Here is a 21,756-nt window from a genome sequence, read left to right on the forward strand (position 1 = left end):
GATCCATATGCTAGACTCCAGAAAATGTCTAGAATAGAAAGGGTGTGAGTCTATAAGAAAAATACATCCTCCCCCAAATAACTTTATACATATATTTTCTTTGTTGTGTCACCAAATAGGCAATAAATAAAGGAATCTGTTTAGTCCTACATACAAATTATTCTAGACTCTGGGGATAGAAGGATGGACACGATAGAATCAGCTCTCTTAGAACTTATATTCTATCACAGAAGTCAAATAATGAGAAAAAAGGAGATACACAAAGTCATTCCAGGTCATAGTAAGTCCTAATGATTGAAAAAGATGTTATATAGAAAAGTAGAGGGCCACAAGAAGTAGGCAGAAGACAGGAGAAGAAATGGTAGGAACTGCTTCTTAGGTTAGACATGGTGATACGGAAACTTCCTCTTAGGAGGTCACACCTAAATTGAGAACCAAGGATCATAGGAAGTGAGCACATGAAGGGGCAGGAGAAAAGCAAATAAGGCAGAGGGAGTGAAAGTATCAAGGCCCTGGTGCAAAAGATAGTTCGTCATTTTCGAGAAATGAAAACGAGACCACAGTAATGAATTTGAGATTTATTCTAAGTGCAGTGAAGGCATAAAGCAGGAAAGTGGAATAAACTCATTTACATGTTTAAAAGATTACTCTGGCTGTTTTATTATAAATGGTTAAGGAAGGCCTAGAAAAGATGCACAGAGATCAGATGTTGGAGAAATAGTACATCTTGATTTCAGAAAGGCGTTTGGCGAAGATTCTCATTACTCTAAGAACAAGTAGGAGAAACTGAGGTTCAAATATAGTCTGTTTAGGTAAATCTGCAGCTAACTGAACGCGAGTATGTGAAGGATATTGATTTATAAATTTAATCTCCTTTTAGTGGACATTCTCTATTGGCAGGCTGCCCCGTCCCGGGCAACATTTTGTATCAATTATTTCAATGGACACACGCTTATCACATTTTCTGCTGACACAAGTAAAAGGATAATCAATATGTCAGATTTAAAAAAAGATTTAAAACAATTTCAACTGTGATGGAACAAAGGGTCACAACTCAGAAGGTGAATTTAATAGGAGTAAATATAATATTCTGGGTTTAGGTTATAAAATAATATGATTGGGTAGCTCTGGATTAATAGCCATTCATGAAAAATCAATCCTCCAATTTTATATGAAAAAAAGGTGAAATATGAGGCTGGGGCTTTAAAATAAAGTGAATATCAATGTCAGCCCCATTCGTCAAAAGAGAAGTTCACATCCTGGGATACTACTGCTTCCACCATCCTCTGGAAGGTCAAGGCACATGCATAGAACTGGGTACATTTCTACATTTAATAGGTAATGTAACATAATAGTGTTGTGAAGAAGATAGTTATGGATTAAGTACCTGGAGAAGAAAAGAATTATGGGACAAGGAACATGAACATATTTTCAGGTATCTGAAGAATCACCAGATCATAGAGTAAGCCTGGGAGTGAAGGTGATAGAGATTTAGATACCTAGCTCAATTGTAAGGAAGAGATATTGGGCTTGTTTTTGTGTTTAAACAACTACAGCAATCGCAGGTCAGGATGCTTTGTGATGAATAGGTGAGCCCTCTATCTTCAGAGTTTTTCAAGCTGGGCAATTATCAGCCAAGGATCCTGAGGGTGGCAGGATCTTGAGCACAAGAAGTGGGATAAGCAAGGTGGATTCCAAACTCAGGCCACTCAACCACACAATGAATGTCATAGCTTTCACTCTGGCAAAGCTATTCTATTTAAGTGACTGTCCCGGAATATGAGATTCTATCTTTCTAATATCTTTGGTAGTAGAAATGCCTGGACTTCTACAAAAGGAGAGTCTTAAGAGTTAGTCATTTCTTTCCTTAAATGTCATAAATTAGAAAAAAAAAATGTTGTTAATACTATGTTAATGTCTTTTCTGTTGCTGTTACTGTTATTTTCTTTAAATTTCCTACACTATGAAATCCAAAAATCAATGAAGTATAAGAGTAATTGAACACAGTGATTTCCCTACTCTGAGAGTCTATGATTATTTTCTAAAATGAATCCAACAAAAATCTATGTGTTAAAAATACAGATACTACATTTGTGCTAAACCAAAAGAAATAAACACTTTGGTTCTGTAGCACTCAATCAGACATATCCTCCTATTTTTCTGCTCACCTTAGATTATTTGGAAGACTACTTCAGAAGACATTCGCAAATAAAATAATCCTGGAAATCGATATATACCTAATACTTAGAAAATTCATTTCTCAACTAATAAAAATGCCACCAAAAGGCAATAATAAATTAAGTACTGGATATTAGGTATATCTGAGGTTGAGTTTCTGCAGAAGATTTTGTTAACGAGAATATTCTACAGTGTTACTGCCAATAGACTTTGTAATTAGGAAACCTTTGATATTAATGCACTGCTATATGAGTTGAGATTTTAGACAAGGAAATATATAATCATATGCAAACACATAAACCCTTAAAAATACAGCTGAACATCAATCCTCCAAGGTGTCTATACTCAAATGTGTACTCACCGCTCTTGCCTGTGGATTTTATTTTCAACTTGCTACTTCTAAATTCCACTATCTTTCATATGCTCATGAAGTTTTATTAGATGGTAGTCTTAAGAGACGGCAATTTGTTTTTTAAATGTTCTAAACCAGAAATATAAAAGGGAAAGCTTTGATTGTGTCTACTCCTTGTTTTTGTAGTTGCTTTTAAAATTTTCCTTTTCTTTCAAATAAGAAAAAGCATTAGAGAATTATAGGATTAATAGACTACCAAGGTTTTTTCTTTTCCAACTGCGAGTTTTATGGCTGAATCACTTCTCATGTTGACTATGAAGTTACTGGCAATTCAACTGCTTGTTTATACACACTGTCTTTAAAATGTGTGTGTGTGTGTGTAATCTGTTATACATGTAAACTTGTATCTATAAATTTGAGAGTATGTGAATTTATGTGTGTAGACCATCACACAAGCGAATTATCATATAATCAAACTATCTCAACCCTTATAAAAGCAGAAGACATCTTCCCATTCAGATTTACAGTTTATCCTACAAAAAAAAACGTATTTTGCAAATAGGAAAAAAGGGTAAAGAAGATCAACATAATAAATTAAACTCTGTTTGGTTTTTTAAGATAAACTATTTTAAAGGCTCATTGGTACAAGGCACAAAAACTCAAAGTCACATTTGCAGCATGATATAATTGCTACTTACAAGCAAACTGAAGCTTCGCTGCTCTGCTAACAATTGTTCCAAACGAGTTTGTCGCTATGCACTGGTAGGTTCCAGCATCTTGGGTTTTATTGGGGTTACTGATCAACAAGCTGCCTTCAACAACACTGTAGCGGAAATCCATACCAATGTCAACATCTGTTCCATTTAACTTCCACCTATAGTATAAAAATGCCAGTAGATAAAGCCTTGTAATATTAATCAATATTTCTGAATTGTCTAAAATATATAAAAACTATGCAGAGCATGAAGTATCACCTGTGACTTTTTTTAACCATGGTAAAAAAAAAATTAGAAAAGTACTACCCAGCAATGGTGTCAACGTATCAACATAGATGCTTACGGAAAGAGCATGTCCTGCTAAACAATGAATATTAAAATTTTAACACCTGTTTTTATGACTACTTACAATGCTACAGACACCTCTGTCTCTCTCTTTTTTTTTTTTTTTTTGGAAATTTCCCATAGCATCTCGTACAACTTTCTCCAAATAGCACTCCTCAGTAAAAGTCCTTTTTCTGGTTTGCAGTCATTCTTTAAATGGGTCTATACAGATGACAGACTATACCGCTTTCAGGTAGATTGCTGAGTATTTGATGAAATTGTAGCAGAGTTGCTTTGATTTGGTCCTTAATATGACTGAAATGGCTGTCTACAAAGCAGAGGCATTCTATTGATCTAGAGCTGTCTTAGGAACCAAACTAGCCTTAACCATGGATCACTTTGAAGATTTCCTTGGCTACTGGCACTCAAACATCAATCAACCAGCCCAACAGACTGTAGATCAGGCCATTAGGTAACAGATACAAAGAAGGTGTTGTTGTTTGTCTGTTTGTTTACTTGATCATCTGTGTATCTGAGTATAGGGCCTGGCCCAATAAATTAGTTTTAGTCGGACTTACACATTTAAACAGCAAAGCTTTAGTAACATGATCTACTTTTTTTTTTTTTAAACAGCCAATAACATTTCAGAGAGAGCTTATTTTAACCCAACTGCATTTAAAGTAAGTTGTTTTAATACGTGTAAACTTTTGAACTAATACAATGATTATCTTTTTTTTCTCTTCCTTCCCCACAATCCTACATAAAGTATCAGGTAATGAAAATAGTTGGAATAGTTGGAGTATCTGAATTATCAACAGTCTCCTAGTAGCATCCACACTGGCAGGCCAAAAGGAAGGCAACTCTAGAGCACAAAGGAAATTGATCAGAAGAATAACGGGAGAGAAGGATGAGAAACGGTCATTTTATTTCCTTCAAACAGTAAAAAAAAAACAAAACCCCCACACTATTGTAAATGTTTGCGTGTACATACATACTCATTGTGTATGTATCCTCTTTTAACATTCTGGGACACTAGAGCTGGTGTGCATCATGTAAAAGGATTTGGATGGGAAAAAAACGAAGGCCAGTGAGTTTCAAGGTTTGGGATATTGGGTGTCAACAAAAGCATGTTTAAGGAATGAGCACTTTCTTTCCATCAAGATATCTCTCACACTTCAATCTTAAATTACACCTCTTCTAATGAAGTCTTCCTCAATATTCCTAGTCAGGTTCAATCAAAGCTTCTCCCAAATTCCTACAGAATTCTCCTTAACCCTTTAGGTGGGAATTCGCCTTCACTGCAGAGAATCTGCCTATATTACTTTCAAATTCTCTCTTTAGTAACCTAGAACTTGACACTCAATGTGCTCGATAAATGCTTGTGGTACTTCACTAAATCTTTTACTTCTGGGCTGGATATTTTAGCTTTGAGCATACACAATTTATAAAGCATCCCAGCCGACCGCAGCACAGCAGTGTGTGTTTGTTTACATCTATGCCTTTGAAAGGTGAAAACACAGAAACATGAGGTGTGGGAAAGGTGGGCCAGATCAGGAAACGGGACATAGCTCTTTATGTGTTTGTTTATAAGGAGATGGGTATTAGAAACTGACATTGTTCTTAAGCTTGACAGTAATTCTCTCTGTGTTCTGACACAGACAAGAAAGCAATAAGCAATAAAAAGAGAACAGCCGGGTTATATCCTAGCAGGTCTATAGGCTCATGAATCTCCAGGGCTGACTGCCTGCCCTAGACATGTTTTTGAGTCAGCTGGTCACACCTCTGTCATAACTCTCATTTCAAATGATAGTCGGGCAATTTAATATGACAAATCTAAGAACTCAAAGAGGGAATTGCAATCTAATGTGAGCTGCAAGCAGAGAGCGGGATTTAGGAACGGGACCACGTGAGCCTTTTTAGAAAAGTCTTTGTAGGGAGAATGAGAACACCTCTGCGGGTTTGTCTACACTGGTCATCTCAACTAGAATACTCCGCAGAAAGTCCATGAATCTACTTTATTACCTGCGTTTACATACAAATAGCAAAGGAAAACGGATTATTTAGAACATGAAGCGCTTGCTGTGAAATGCAGTTTAGTCTCCATTACAAAGCACTATACCAAGTTTTCATTGCAATGCAGTCACTGTTCATTCCAATTGAATGTGGATTGCACTGAATTCTGTATCTTATTCCATACTGAAACAGTCTTGAAAAATTCACAATTTATTTCCAATGTTTGAGGAGTCTTTTAAGAACTGGTAAGACAGAGGTGATGCTTATCTCACACACAGAGATTTACCCAAGGGCCAGGAAAAATGGGTGAGTCTCACAAGCTGATTTCCGAATTACTGGGGGAACTGCAACCCCATTCTCTCCAGAGACTGAGGCTGTGTACAAACACTCACACTGTGAAGCTCTGGAAGGTACCATTTTTCAGACCTTGCTGGGAAGCTATCTATGGCATGTGCTGTAGCAAAACCCTCTTTCTTTGTTCACTATTTCAGCTTGGCACCGAAGAAGGGGCAGGACCTTTCTGACCCGGAATCTGTTGTCTGCAAACCAAGCTGAATATAAACTTTACAGCAAAAGTACTTCCACCAAGTATGTGACCATTCTTTCCGTAGGGAAAGGGAGGTTAAGAGCCATAAGTAATGCCACATGTCCTTCAGGAACTTTCAAACAAGGAAAGTGGGCAGAAGTCAAAACTTCTTCAGTTTTTCTGGGTCTGGGTCAATCCTTTCAAATTGAGGGGCAGGAAACAATGAAAAGAGAAGGCTCTGTTCAGGGAATAAACACAAAGAAGGGAGGTCAGTCGGGGTGTCTGAGGGAAAACCTAATGGCGAAGATCAACTCACCTTGAATTTCTCCTACAGGTTCCTCCCCCTCAAAGTCAGCCTGAAGACTGAAAAAAGTTCAGCCAGAAAGATGTTTGAAAATACCTGATCTCTCCATTCTTTCTCTTGCTCTTTCCTTCCACAAAAGGGAGTTTTTAGCTCCCAGGTACCAATCAGCTATTATGTCACAGAGAAACTGCCAAAAGGATAAAGGAAAACAAAGTACACTGCAACCAACTGCTAGTGCATTTGATTAGAAGTTTTCTTCTCAGCTTTTCCTGGCAATCTTTAAAAACATAATAGGTTTCTGTTCCTCCACCTGTTTTAAATAACAAAGCAAGCCCCTATATCTAGAAACACAATGTTACAAAAGCAATGTTAATTAAAGGTCACAGTGTGGGGAAAAACAAAGCAGCAACTTGCCAAATGCTGCTGCAAAATTTGTTCTCATTTGTGGCTAACATCTGAACTTACACTTGGCAATGTACTAAAAACTAGGGCCATTTAACTCGTCATTTATGTATACAGGAACCTTTGCCTCTTGCTGTCTTTTTTTTTTAACTACATAAAGCATTTAAAAATGTTTGATGTAGCCTTGAATTCAACATACTATAGGGAGAATAACTGCATATTCTGATTTGTCCAGGACAGTGGTGGGTTTACACCTGTCATCCTAGAATAATTATTAACAGTGGCCTTTTGCTCTCAAGAGTGTCCTGGTTTAGATGATAAATTACATGTTCATCCTAATTATATGGTCCATTAGAGAACTTTTTTTTCTTTCTGGAATGTACTTCCTTTTTTTCAATCCCTGTGACAAAATATCATTAGCCCTCCAAATTCAGTTAAATATCTCCTTTTCTGTGAAACTTTCACAGATACCTTCCCTCTCTATCCTGAAGCAGACTTTCTTTCCTCCAGAATGCCCTAGAACATGGACATCCTTTACCTACTCTTCTAGCATAGCCCTATACTTGCACCTCTAGGCACCCACCCCCAAAGCACACTACTTGAACATGTAGTTTATTAATCTTCAAATACTTCAAGCCTAGCATGGTGCCTGGAACACTGCAGCTGCTTTAATATAGTGTTTTGTTTTGTTTTGTTTTTTTACACAGCATGTTATCATTTACATGAAATCCAAGACCTTGTTAAACAATGCTGTATATGTAAATATTTTAGTGATACACAGATTATATAATAAAAATATAAATCCATGCATGGGAATGACAAACTCCAAGTTCAGAATAGTGGGTACCTCTGAGGTGTAGAAAAGAATGTGATCAGCAAGACATAAACTGTGAGCTTCAGTTTCCTCTTCTATACACATAAATGAAAACACCTATTTCACAGGTTTTCATAAGGATTAGCATAATGTACGTAAGATATCTAACAGAGATGTGTATGCTGTGGATACTCAATGTTTGCTGCTATTATTCATATCATTAACATTAATGCAGTGTGATATATGAAGGAAAGAAGTTAAAGAGTCTGGACCATGTTATTCCTTCTCCATATTTATTCACCCAGTGCCCCTGTGTCCTATGAACTTTTACAGTATGAGGGGCTGGATTAGGATTTGTTATAATGGAACTGGCCTGGAAAAAATATACCAAAGCGTGAGCCATAAGCAATTTCAACAACTGTCCCAAACAAAATATAGGTTAAGGACACCTGGATGATGTTGCTCTAGGGCAGTGGTCCTCAAACTTGAGCATGCATTAAAATCAACGGAAGGTCTATTAAAACACAGGTTTCTGGATCCCACTCCCAGAGATTCTTATTCAGTAGGTGTGGGATGGGGCCCAAGAATTTACATTTCTAGCAGGTTCCCAGGTGATGCTGATGCTTCTGGTATAGAGACCACACTTTGAGAACCACTTTCCTAGGTATGTTATTCAAGTGTCTGCTTGCTTACTTTGCTTACGTCTTGGGAAAACAGGAATTACATCGTAGTTTGGCCTACAGCTCATGCACTGGGTGCTCTTATTTTCCTATATTATCAGAGTCCTGTGATTTCCCCATTTATATCCTGGTGTCCATTAGCCAGGGATAGTGCTTGAAAATTTGCCTTCTCACAACAAGTGATAGAGAAATCATATAGCTTAGTTTCACACCTAAAAGGATTAATAGTTCCATGTCACATCTGATACAACTGAACGTATACACATTTAGTCAATACATAATTTATTGAGTCTGTTGTTTACTAGATAGGGATTGAACAATAAACAAGACAAACACGACCTCTAATGGACTTGTTGTGGTCCTTACTGACTTTTAGACAAGTAAGCAGAAAATGACCAGGTAACATGATAGGTGAGTTTTCTGACTGAGAGAGATTTGGCTGAAAATCACCTACCTAATCTAGCCTGGGTCAGGGATGACGAGTGACCAAGATAACTTTTGAAGGACTCAATTATTTCAAACCCAGATAAATCTTATTCCTAGTGAAGCACTTTTTTTCCCACTAGACCAGATTATATGATGATAACAGTGGCTAATACTTACTATAGTGGTTTAAACATCTTTCCTAGAGGATATATGTTTTCAGAATCCTAATATATACCCTAGTTCAAAGCAGAGTTACCATGATGGAATCTTGGGTAGAAACTCTACAATAACTCACCCCAGGTAATTCCTGAGTCAACTGCATGGACCCTGGAATTCACAGTTTGAAAAACACTGGGATGGTCTGATGCATAATGCTATGTTTGATGAATGAATGAATGAACAGGCACACAGACTAAATTCTCAATTTCCACTACATAAATACCACCATCCTTTAACTTGTATGGGATGTCCCTTGCCCTCTGCCAATTTGAAAACTACCTACCTCTATTCAAATTCTACTTCCGTGACTCCTGGATGACCCCAATCTCTTCTTCCACTAAACTTTGGTTTTTAAATACTACTACATGTTGTTTATTAGCTTAAGGTTTTCATCATTAAATTTGAATAGAGGTAAAATAATATTTATAAGATATATGTAAGTTATATAAAGAGTCACAAGACAATAAAGATCTGTGTTTAAGAAAAGGAATATTATTACTCCTGAAGTCTCCTATTTCCATTTTGATTCCAATCACTCCCCTCTCAATGGTTAATTAAAATCCTGAATTTTGACTTTTCCATTGCTTTGATTTTCTTTATGATTTTATCGTGTATGTTAGTATCCTTGAACAACTATTCCATCCTACTTGCCTTTGAATTTAGTAAATATGGGATTATACTCACTGCACTCTTCTATGACTCGCTTTGTTTACTCAAAGCTAAGTTCCTGTGATCCATCACGTTGTTGCAGCTATAATTCATTCATGTTTACTCTTGCATGGGGTTACCTTGTATGAACAAGCCAGGTTATATATATGTATATTATTTATATTATGTCAAATTGGCTCTTCTAAATGTCTGTCAATCTGGTGGGTTTGAAAGAGTGTGTGGTTTTAGTTTTAATTTGTATATTTCTTCTTACTAGTGGTACTGATAATCTTTTTATATATTTAATTGATATTTCACATTCTTTGCTAAGAAGCACCTGATCAGTGTTTTTGGTAATGTTTTTATTAGGTTACTTGTTTTTACTTTTTGATCTGTGGGACTTCTTTAAATAGTTTAGATATTAATCGTTTGTGAATAATATGTATTAAACATATCTTCTCTCAGCTGGAAGCTTATAATTTACCCATCCCAGTATATTCTGTGAAACAGAAATTCTTAACATTACTGAAGTTAAATATTTTGTATTATGACTTGTGCTTATTTGTCATTACTGAAAATTTTTTTCTTCCCTCCAAAGTCATAAATATGTATGCCTATTTCCTTTTAAAAGTTTTGTAAATTTTCCATGTTGGTCTTCTATTCACTTGGAATTGATCTTTGTGTATGCTATGAGATAGAGATCCAACTTTATTTCATTTTTTTTAATCACACGGATAGTCCACTGTGCAGTATAGATCTTTTCAATTTATTTCTAATATTGTCATGACTTTTAATTTTCTTTTTTAATCTTCACAAGACAGTATTGTTTTTATTATTTTTGCTGTTTAGTGCAATTAATTTTTATGTGGAAATACTAACCTTTACCATTTGCTATACTTATTCATTCTTATATCTAAGATTATATATCTGGGATCATTTTTATTCTGTTTAAAGTATCTTTCAGAATTTTCTTTAGTAAGCATCTGATGGAGTAAACTTGTTTCTGTCTGCCTGAAAATACATTTGCTTTGTTCTGTTTAAAAAGCTCTTCTGCTGTACAAAAATTTGACAGTTACTTTCTCTCAGCATGCTGAAGATTCTGTTTTATATCTTGCTTTTTTTGTTGCTATTGAGAAGTCAGCTCTTGGTTTAACTGTCATCTCTTTGAAGGTTAGCGGTGTTACAACGTTGGCCTATATTTATGACCATGTCTTCATGGTTGGTGTTTTGCTGTTTCACCATGATAATTCTAGATAGGGCTTTATTTTTATTTGCACTGCTTGAAATTCATTGGGCTTACTAAATCTGTAGCTTTGAATGCTTAATTAGCTTTAAGAAATTCTTAGCCTTCTCTTTAAATATTGCCTCTGCCTCATTTTTTTTTTTCCTTTCCTTATGGAACTCTGATATGTGTAAACATTTTCTCTTAATCGCTTTTCTCTCTCTCTCTCTCTCTCTCTCATATTTGCTCCTCTTTATCCCTTTCTGCTGCTTTTTTAGATGATTTCTTCAGATGTATCTTGCACTTTACTAATTCTTTCAACTGTGTCTCATATGTTATTAAAACCACTTAGCACCCAAGGTCTGAAATAGGCAATAACTTTTACTTTTCAGTCCTTTGGGAGGCAAGATTACTTATTACATTCACCATAAGAATGTTGCCCTTGGGTCCCGGGTCTATTCTGGAAGGTATTCTCATGTTAGACTCTCCGGTTGGTTGAGTCTAAGCTTTGTCTTGTGACCTTAGTCCCCTGTGAAAGTGCAAAATCCAAAGCTGCAGTACACAGAGTTCATCAAGGTGAAAACTGCTTTTAGTGTTCAGTTTTCTTCTCTGGGTTCTAAGCCCACTTATTAAATGTTTCTTCCTTTTCTGCCAGTTTACTGACACATTTTTAAAAATGTGTCTTAAAAAATATGTTGTTAAGTCATGCTAAGGCTTTCAGTGAGATGGTCAATCATATTTAATTCCTGGTACCCCCAGAAACAGAAGTTGGGTACTAAACTTTTCATAAGCACGAGCAACTCTTTAGCATCTCTGGATATCCAATGATGCCCATCTAAAAGCTCTTTATGTAATCAGCACTCCATAAGCATTTGTTGATTTTAATAATAGAAAGTATACACATGAGAACACATGTTTTTAAGTCAACAAACCTGATATGAGGTTTCGGATTCCCTTTAACTTCACAACTGAGCTTCACTTTCTTCTCCTCAGAGTCCAAAGGGAACATTACATGACTTGGTTCTTGAGTGAAAATTGGGCCATGCAGTGTGTAGTCATCTGAAATAAGAAAAAATGTCCAAAAAATGAACATCTTACAAATAGGGACAGTGGTAACAAAATGAAAATAAACGAGGTAAACTAACAACAACAAAAAGATAGTAATACACAACAGATTCATTCCAGCCTCTGGATGAACTTTCCCACTGAAGAATCATCTTTGTGAATGACGAGGTGGAGACAGGGACTGTCCTATTTCATACTGATGACTTATTTTCACCAACAACGTCTAGACACAGAACGGCTTGGCATTCCCTTTTCTCTTATTGTTCCATCTGTCTTTAGCCCAGCCTTTTACTTTGTTCATATTTTGTGCCTCCTACATCCCGTTTGTGCTGCTGTCATCCTAGAAGACTGTCTAATGTCACAAAGTTAAAATATCTCTGCTCTGTAATGGGATACTTTCAACTACGGTTGGGAGCAAATAGTGATGATTTCGTAAATAAGGAGAAGCAGCAGGGTACTGCTAACATATGTATAAACCTTCTTAAATTGGATATGTAGGTAAATAAAGAATAACCTAGAGTCACGATTCTCAAATTATATGTAGTAAATGAACAGTCAAACTGTTTACCTATCACACAGCCGGGACTGACTCAGTACACACGTTCAGCAACAGCCAGACTGGTCTACAGCAAGTTCAAAGAGGTTTGAGTATATGATGAGGCTTGAGTTTCTAAATTCTTTCTCTCCATAACAGAAACGAGATGCATAAAACTTATTTTGTCATGGAGCGGCAACAAAGTTCAAAGAATGGAATAGTCCACAACGACATCTGAAGTAGCCATGCAGTGCACACATGCTTCTACAGTAAACACATGATGTATACTGGCCAAAACGCACCTCACCACCCACAACATGAAAGTGGTTTGCATTCCTTACAACCTAGTTTCTTTTTTTCCCTAGAAGGCTTTCCCTCAGGACTTCCTTTAACCACCTGATTCATAAATTATATCTCTCTCTGGACACTTCTTTTTCTATTAAATGCATTTGTACTTGTATTTCCCCTTCTTTAGACTGTAAGCTCTTTGACGGCATGACTGTATCTTACCCACTTCTGCATGTCTTGTGGTACTAACTACAGTCGCTTATACATCAAAGATGGTCAATAAGGATTTGCTCTGAGGTAATTTTTCACTTTTTAATGTATTCAGTCAGCTGATTTAGGCATTGCCTGACAGATTTTGAGACAGAAGGGCCAGTGGCTATGATATGAAGTGATACTGAAGAGCGCCCTATAGCTGACAATCCATTGTCCCCTTATGTGTGATTATTTTGATGGGTGTGAATTTGAACTGCTATCCTGGAAAACCTTCATAACCAGCTTGCTGTTGATAGGTGATAGGATGAGACTGAATTCATCCAGGTGAATCAGGACCGAGGAAAAAGAAGAAAGCCGATTTGGGGACCTAGGAGAAACATGGTAAAGTAATTTGTTTGAAGGTTTTTAATCCAGGCTTTAAAAACGCCACATGTTGAGGTTGGGATAGAAGAAAAATTAAAGACATAAGAAAATCAAACAGAATTTTAGAGGAATGGGGACAACCAATGACCTCACTGAGAGAGTAAGCAGGATATGGATTCAGAGAGACTAGGAACTGAGATTCAATGCCTTGTGTCAGCTACTAACTCCATGACCTACGGAGAATCACCTAGTCTCTACGCCTCAATTTTCTCATCCATAAAATAACCGCATTGGACTCAGTCAGTGGTTCTACACCAGTTAAGGATGAGAAAGATGCCACGAATATTTTCCCATAAATGCACACGCACATATCCATGATGTCTGCATTCAAAGCTGTCATGAATTATATTACCACTACTACCCTCTCTCCTTGGTCCATGTATGAAATCTCATGTTAATGAGAGATTTAAACAAAGAAAACAGGATTTATCAAAGGACACAGAATAAAAGCATGGGATAAAAGTACACAGACGTGTATTTTTTTAAACACTCCTAGTTTTAAGCCAGATATTTCAAAATCTACATATTTACATATCAGATTTTCAACAATGACATATTTTCAAAACAAATTTAGATACCGGTCAAGGGTTAGCTCAATTCAATTTTGAAGAATTATGTGAATTTTTAGCATATCTAGTTAAATGACAAACATTAGTCATCAAGATCGCTAACACAGAAGCAAGTTTGGTAGATTTTTCTCTAAGAGAGAAATATATTTCTATTGTTGTCCCAATTCCAAAATTATGTGTGTATATATATAATATCAATCATCTCAATTCATTGGTGTTCCCTGATTTGAATTTCATACAGAAATACACAGTCTATTACTAGTAATTTCAAATAAGAATAAAACATAATAATAATTATCCAGGATGCAGCTGAGAGGCTGTGGATCAACATCTGTACTATTTCTCAATGCATCCACGCCATATTTAAATAACAAAAAGGATATTTTTCTTCTGTGTATTTTGTAACAAGAATTGATAATGCTGCCTTGCATTCGCTATAAATAACACATTGCATCTAAAGTTTTTATTTTCTCTTGGTTAAGCAAGCTCACTGCCTAGAAAGTAACATTAGCAAAAAGGGACCAGCATTTCAGTTCTCATCTAAGGAAATCCACAGCCTTTCAAGCATGAACTATTTGGTTTCACAGAGATGGAGGGAGAGATTTTAGAAAGTTGCTATCCAGGTGTAGAAAACAGATATCCTAACTTTAATACCTTTATGACCACGGTTATCAATAGTTTGAGAAAAATGAGTTACAGAGTTGCTTTGTTTCCCCAAACCTTGAGGTGCCTGGGTTAAACAGCCCTGAGAGTGACATTCTCAGATGAAACATGGAGCAAGGCACCACAAAGTTTGTCCTATCTGTGTGTGGTAGCCACAAAGTGACTTTCAAGCGCCTTGAAGGTCTACACAAAAGACTTTGCATTTGCCGTTTTCAAAGCTGAGAAGATTAACTTCTCCCTGTCCCCTATCACAGTAAGTTGTCCTCTGTAACAAGTGGAGTGGCCGTGATTCTTCAGCCTGTGAGGTAAAGGAGCATCTCAGAAAACAACAGAGGAAAGCATTAATAAGCCAATATGCCTTAATGCTAGTCTGTGGACCACCTACACAGTAATCATGTCATGCTTATTTTTTTAAACTCCAGTCCAGACTGACCACACCAGAAAAATCTGGTTCCATGAATCTGCCTTTTAAGCTAGTTCTCCAAGGGATCCTTTTGAACACTAACACTTGAGAACTACTAACACAGACACTTCTGATCCTAGCTCTCCACTTCATAAGAGCGGAACATCAACCAACACTGGCTTTAGACCCACCCTTAGACTTTCGCTCTTGAGCAAAGTTTAAGCAACAAATTCGTGTATGAAAACATTTAGAGAAGGAATTTTACCGCATGTTTGGACTCACAGTTGATAGGCAAGCATCCAGGAAGAGAAAACTATAAAACTGGCCCACACAAAGAAAATGGGTGGATTTGTCAAAGACGGAGACTAAAGCTGTATAAAATAATCCCTCCTCAGAACACTGATAGTTGAACTCAAGAAGCTGATTCTGAGAACCCCCAGGGCTGCACCAAGCTGACAAAGACGAGGCATCATCAGGGAGACCCAACAGTCCACTGCCCTGCAGTAAAATCTTATCCTCACTTGAGACACACAACATTCCTGCTATAACCACCCTTTATTTGCATGTGATGAATCTCATCTGATTTAAATGACAGGCTGTTTGGATTGATGTTTTTACTTTGGGATTACCAATAAGATGGGAAGTCACGGTGGTGCTCCCCTGCCTTGGAGAAGTTAGGGGAATGGGCTCACATTATTTTTAGGGATCTCTCAGGGGAGCAGAAGGCAATGATCTTTCATGCCTCCAGGAATTCTCAAAAATCATGGTTAAGAAGAAGGATGGGGGAAGTACCAGGTGTCCAGAAGTCCAGATGAAATCTCATAGATCGCAGACCAGTGATCTCAGCCCCAGCTTGGGGGATTTAGTGTAAATGATGATACTAGTACATCCTGATTTTCTGGGTTCTCCCCTCCTTGGCAACTAATTGCTGATTGGTTGCTAGGTTACTTCTAGCACACCACCCATTATCCCTAAAGTCTAACCCACAGAAACTCTCCTGGAACAGTTTCTGAATAAAAGGGATATTTTTAAAGAGAAGAGAGAAGATCTGTGTTAAAGAAACCCTCCTTTCATCCTTCAGTGAAGAGTGGGGATGTTTGGATTTTCAGAAAAGAGTAGAGAGTTCACGACCAGAAACTTACTTAGGTTAAAGATCAGACCACTCTTAACCTTTCTCCTCCTCTGCTCATCAAATATTAAAAGTTACTGAAAAGTGCTGCTCTCAACCAGCGATTCTCAAACTCTTTTTCCCATTTGATTCTTTTCTTTTTAGAATCTACTCTGGGGGGGGGGGGGGGGGAGGAGACAAAAGCAATGTTTGTCAGCCAACTTCTTCCTGTATCCTCCTGCAAGCATCCCAGAAATAAAATCTAAAACTTCAAAGTTTTAGATTATTGAAAGAGATGCAGAGAATCACAGAATTTTAGATTAGAAGAGAGTATTTAATCCTAAATGTATTTTCCCAGGTCACAGATTAAAGCTGTACTACATCTGTAATGGAAAGAAAAATGATTTACACCTAAAAATAAAATAATACTCTAAGAAAAATAGTAATAAAACAACTCTCCACCACCAGATGTGAGTGAAATTATTGATGTCCCAAAGCTGCAGATAAAATAAGTGATAGCTAGATGCCACTTATTTTACCTGCAGCTTTGGGGCATCAATGATTTCATTCTCTATTTTATTTATTCTTTGAATTAATTCGGCCCATTTCTGCATGTCCCCAAAGTTCTCTCCCAGGCAAGCAGGATGCAGCTCAGTTAGGCTACCAGAAGCCAGACTGGGCTAAGGAATTGGAATAGACAGGGCCAGCGTGAAGTTTTCTGAGACTGAATAGAAAAAAATAAGACTGAATCTCACGTGATAGTAGACTGAAGGAAGCAAAACGGAAGCGAGAGTATCAGTCCCTGGGAGTAAGAATAGAGCAAGTTCTGGATTCCAAGTGAAAGGTCAGCAAAAGATAACATGCATAGAGGAGCAGGCGGGTGGGCAGGCAGAGCTTGGAAAAATCCACTGATGCTAAATATAGATTTTTTTAATAGGGCATCTGTGAACAGTCCTAAAAAGTAACTGAGATGGGAAGCAAAGTCATTAAGGGGCTCAGCTATATCAGACAGCAGGGATGAATTCAGGGTAAATATTTCATAGAAGATAACAACAAAAAAAAGTCAAGCTATCTCCAAAATGATTATTCCTCAGCGTGTAGTCTAGTAACCTGCTGCATCAATATCACCTTACCTGGGGGTGCTTGATAAAAGGCAGACTTTTGAGCTCCTGCCACACTGACTGGATTTTTATTATCAGAGCTCAGCACCTCTGTTCATCACTGTGCATTCTGCAGCTGGAAAACTAGTACCTTCAATTATGAATTGAGCAGAGATGACTTTCAGCCCTAGACCAATTAAAGACACCAATGAAGAAAAACAACCCTGCAGAGTTTTGTTCTATGTGCTAGATCACCCTGTAGCTACCATGTGGGATGGGGTAAGAGTTTGTGTTCTGCTAGTCACAGTGCTTCTCTTCATCTGGAAATATTTTTCATCTGTGGCAAACTCACTGACAAAACTCTGCTGGGAAAGGGCAAAAATGCAGTACTACGATTTCATCCTAGAAAACTAAACATACCAGATTCAATTCTACTTGTAATCGCTGTGGAGTTCCCAGGTGTTGCACCTGAGGGTTGTCTAGGCCCTTTGTCCTCGTGGCGGGTAGAAAGCACTCCCACAGCAGCCAAGAATCTAGGACCGTGGTATACAGCCACTCTTCCTACGATACCAAACAGGCTGTTTGCTTAAGCACCTGGTCTTGGGCAGAAATGGAAACGATCTCCATCCAGGAAGCAAACTCTAGGAGACCTAATGTGGAACACAAGGGCTTGAATACAAGCTCAGAACATCATCCCGTGGGTTTAGATGTGAGTTTTATCTGGGTCACATCTGGAGGGCAGGTAGACTGTTGCATTATGCATGCAGAGAAGCCTCGTGAGGCGAAACAGAGGGGCTTTGCCGTGTTGTGCCTTTTACTCTGCACCCGCAGAGCCCCTGACCAATCCAGAGAGTAAATGTTCTGTGTGTGTGTGTGTATGTGTGTGTGTGTGTGTGTGTGTGTGTGTGTCTCCAGGAAGAACACGCTGCCTCATTGGATTGCAGACCAAAGCTGTGCCACCGGGGACAAGGAAGGAGTAGTCCTGCTAAGCTGGTTTGTTGGGCGTGTTCCAAGCATGGTCATGTGACACTTTTTCAAGGGGGAGGCCCAATGGGGAGAACTGAATGTTCCAAGAAGGGCACACACGGGACCTGTTGTATCTGGCTGGCTGTGAGCCTTCTCCTCCAGTCTTTCTAATGATCATGGAAATTCGTTTTGGCTAAAAAACTGTAAGGTCAGCAGCATCTTCGTGGATCTAAATTACTCACAAGACATACGGGCAATAACCTAAGGAAATTCAGAAACAAATGAAATACTGTAACAGTGATTTTCCCCGAGTGTGAGAATTCCTTTAAAATTGAATGAAATTGAATCCACTGATTGTAGAAATGATGACTGGCCAGCTGTCAAATGATCATTACAAATACGATTTAGTGTTGTTCGTCTTTATAAAATAGCAGGAGATGTTCAAAGGTCCCACACAAGGGCCTATGTGTGAAATTAACCGACACAACATTTTTATTGAATAATAATTCCATTTGGTTCTATTTGGTTGTTCAGTTGAATGGAGCAGAGGCAAAACAGATATTAGAGGAGACAGACATTCCTGCTTAAAGGATAAGACATTTATTTCTTTCATTTGTCCTAGCTTCCACCTTCCTTATTTTAACCCCCTCAAGTGAGCATCAAAGAGAAGTCTACTGACAGACGCTATGTGTTTTGAAGGCAGAAAGTGAAAGAAAATCCAAATGAGAGGTGAACTGTTCTACTTTTTCTTTGTTCTCTGGTTAACAAAATGATGCCACTATCACACATCATGTCACACATGACCAGGACCTAGTCGTAGGTAATGCCAGAGCTTAGAAATGATGGTGAGGTGGGAAAGTTTGAGGAGATAAAAGTGGTCTCTGCGTAGAGAAATTCTGCATTGCTGGAGGAAGGGTTTGCAGGAGTGGAAAAGAACAGCAAGGGGAGCTGTGTCAACACATCCTACTCTGACCTTGACCTCAAACTCTGACCCACTTCAGGAACAATGGATTCATTACCCCCTTAGGAAAAACTGGCAATTGGGTTGGTAGATGCAAACTAGGATGGATAAGCAACAAGGTCCTACTCTATAGCACAGGGCACTAAATCCAACCTCCTGGGATAAACCATAATGGAAAAGAATATCAAAAAAAGAACGTATATACGTGTAAAACTGAGCCACTTTGCTGTACAGCTGAGATTGGCACAACATTGTAAATCAACTATACTTCAATAAAAAATAAAAGTAATTGGGTGTTTTTGATGTCAAGCCCCAGGTATGAAAAGAAAGATGACTTTTCAACAAATGCAAATATTGTGTAACTCAACTGGAGGCAAAAACTGACCTTAACTGATGTGAGACTATATACAGCTTAGCGTGAATATTCATATTTCTTTGCTACAAAAGTATCAATGTGTTTGATTATGGAGTGCTGACCCAGACTGAGCTGGGGATGTTACATAATCCTGGGCATGTTTTGTGGACCATATTTCTTTTCTAAAATCAAAAGGATTCTTAATTATCAAACACTTTTGACCCAAACAGTTTCTGATTGGTGTTCGTGGGCCTGCATACTATATATCAATTCTGATATTACATGTAGGGGACATACAGTGTGCAAAGAAGACACCAACTGCCCTTCGTGTCCTCAGGACAACCATCCTGTCCTCATGGAGTGTTTATTCTAGAAGGACTGACAGACGATAATCGGGAAGGTATAGCTAACTTTATATTTTTAATTGATAGACTATTTTTAGAACAAATTTAGCACTACAGAAAAACTGAGCAGAAAGTACATAAGTTCTCATATATCCTTTCTCCCCTGCTCAGTTTCTATTATTAACACCTTGCTTTAGTGTGGCACCTGTTAAAATGAATGAGCCAACTGATACATTATAGGGTCCACTCTTTGTGTTGTATAATTCTATGGATTTTGGGAAATGTACTGATAAGATGTATCCACTATTACACAATCACACAGTTTATTGTCCTAAACACCTCTGTGCTCCGCTCTAGCTCTTTAATTTATATTTGAATATATTACTATTTGCTCATGAGAACAAAGAAGAGTACAGAAACACATATGGATATAACTGATTGGTTTTGGCTAAAGAAGTCTAAACATCTGGGATTTCTGGGTCACTAATTCACTCACTATGCCTCCCTAGTGACATGAGTGTACAGTGAAAAATCTGTGACCTCTGCCTGCTCAGAATCCATCTCTCCTCTCTAAGGTAAGAGCACTCCACCCTTTCTTCGGTGAACTCCTTTCTGAAACTAAGTGATATGGATGGACTAAAATCCTCTATCCAAGTCAGGAGGAGCAGGTAACTCAGGCCTGGCCAATTAAATATTCCATTTCTCTGACTAAATTAGGATTCCCATGTGTAAGATGCACATTTGGCTAATAATGCTATTCCAGGGCTTTTCATGAAACTGCAAGGGCGAAAATCCCTTTTATACCTTAGAATTGCTTGCTGGGAAGAAGCTTGGAGCTTCCAAATATCCCCACATAGACAGCCTAAAAAAATGAATGCTGCTAAAAAGCAAGAATGAAGCTAAAACAAAACTGAAGGATGCAGGCTGACTGGGCTTTGATGATATAATTTGAGCTTTGGAGCCAGTTCTGTCCAAAGCAAGGTTTATCCCTAAGATGTTCAGATATGTAAGCAAATGATTGCCTTTATTTAAGCCAATTTGAGTTGAGTTTTATCAGCTGCAGCTAAATGACTCCTAATTGAAACTGTATTCATAGAAAGTACACATCAATTTATTCGGTGCTTTAATTCATGCTATTGGTCTTCTTTCTCTTCTTTCTATTTCCTTTTGACCATTCTCTACATGCACGTGCACGTAAAAATGCACACAAAGAGGCTGTCAGCAATGTGGCAGGCAAAGATCTTTTCCCTGTGGATCTAAAGTTCATTTTCATGCCTCTACCTTCACCTGGTCTGTCCTATGACCAACTGCTCCCTGGAAGTCTCCTCCTTTGAACTGTGCCTCTTCTGATTTCTGGATACGTATGATAAGCTCCATCAGAATATGTCTTCCCCACCACAGGACACTATTTCTTATTGGAAAAAAAATATAACTATATGTTAATTATGCCCCAAACTCTTAGCTTCCAGCTGGAATCCATACACTTTAATGGGGGCCTTTTGTAAAGATCATTAACCTAAAACAGTGGTAATACTCCTAATGTGCTTTTACATATTCTTCGTGTGCAAAAAGACATTCCTGGACCAGTTAAAATTTAATATAGAACTACATTCTTCTCCCCAAATTCTGATTAGATAGATGTGGAGGTGGGGCACAGGTATATGCATTTGAATCATGCATGTCAGGGTATTCGGATACACAGAATCCACAACCATGAATCACCATTTAAGAAAGAAAAATTGAGGGGACACCAGCAACCACAGTAGGCTGTTTCACTTGAGCACCAGGTAGCTGCTACAGCTGGTAACCAAGGAAAGAGAGCACACGTACAGCTCTCAAATCACATGCTGCAAATGCCTCTTTTATGCCCCGGGTGAGTGGAATATCTCCTATCTTACAGGCTATTGGGAATAAATTCTGTGCAATAGGAGGTGTCTAG

At 37.9% G+C, this 21,756-nt stretch overlaps 1 protein-coding gene across 8 annotated transcripts in view; it reads right to left on the bottom strand.

Annotated features, from left to right (window-relative positions):
- The window catches only part of CNTN4 (contactin 4), a 780,243-nt gene that overhangs the window by 290,729 nt on the left and 467,758 nt on the right, over positions 1-21,756 (bottom strand). For all 8 annotated transcript variants that reach the window (XM_057706190.1, XM_057706194.1, XM_057706187.1 and 5 more), the window contains 2 exons: positions 11,757-11,883; positions 3,229-3,404 (listed from right to left, as the gene is read on the bottom strand). In XM_057706190.1, coding sequence (XP_057562173.1) covers positions 3,229-3,404; positions 11,757-11,883 — 303 coding nt within the window. The remainder of the gene's footprint in view (positions 1-3,228; positions 3,405-11,756; positions 11,884-21,756) is intronic.

The sequence above is a fragment of the Hippopotamus amphibius genome, chromosome 13 (assembly GCF_030028045.1).
Source record: "Hippopotamus amphibius kiboko isolate mHipAmp2 chromosome 13, mHipAmp2.hap2, whole genome shotgun sequence".
Taxonomy (NCBI): Eukaryota; Metazoa; Chordata; class Mammalia; order Artiodactyla; family Hippopotamidae; genus Hippopotamus; species Hippopotamus amphibius.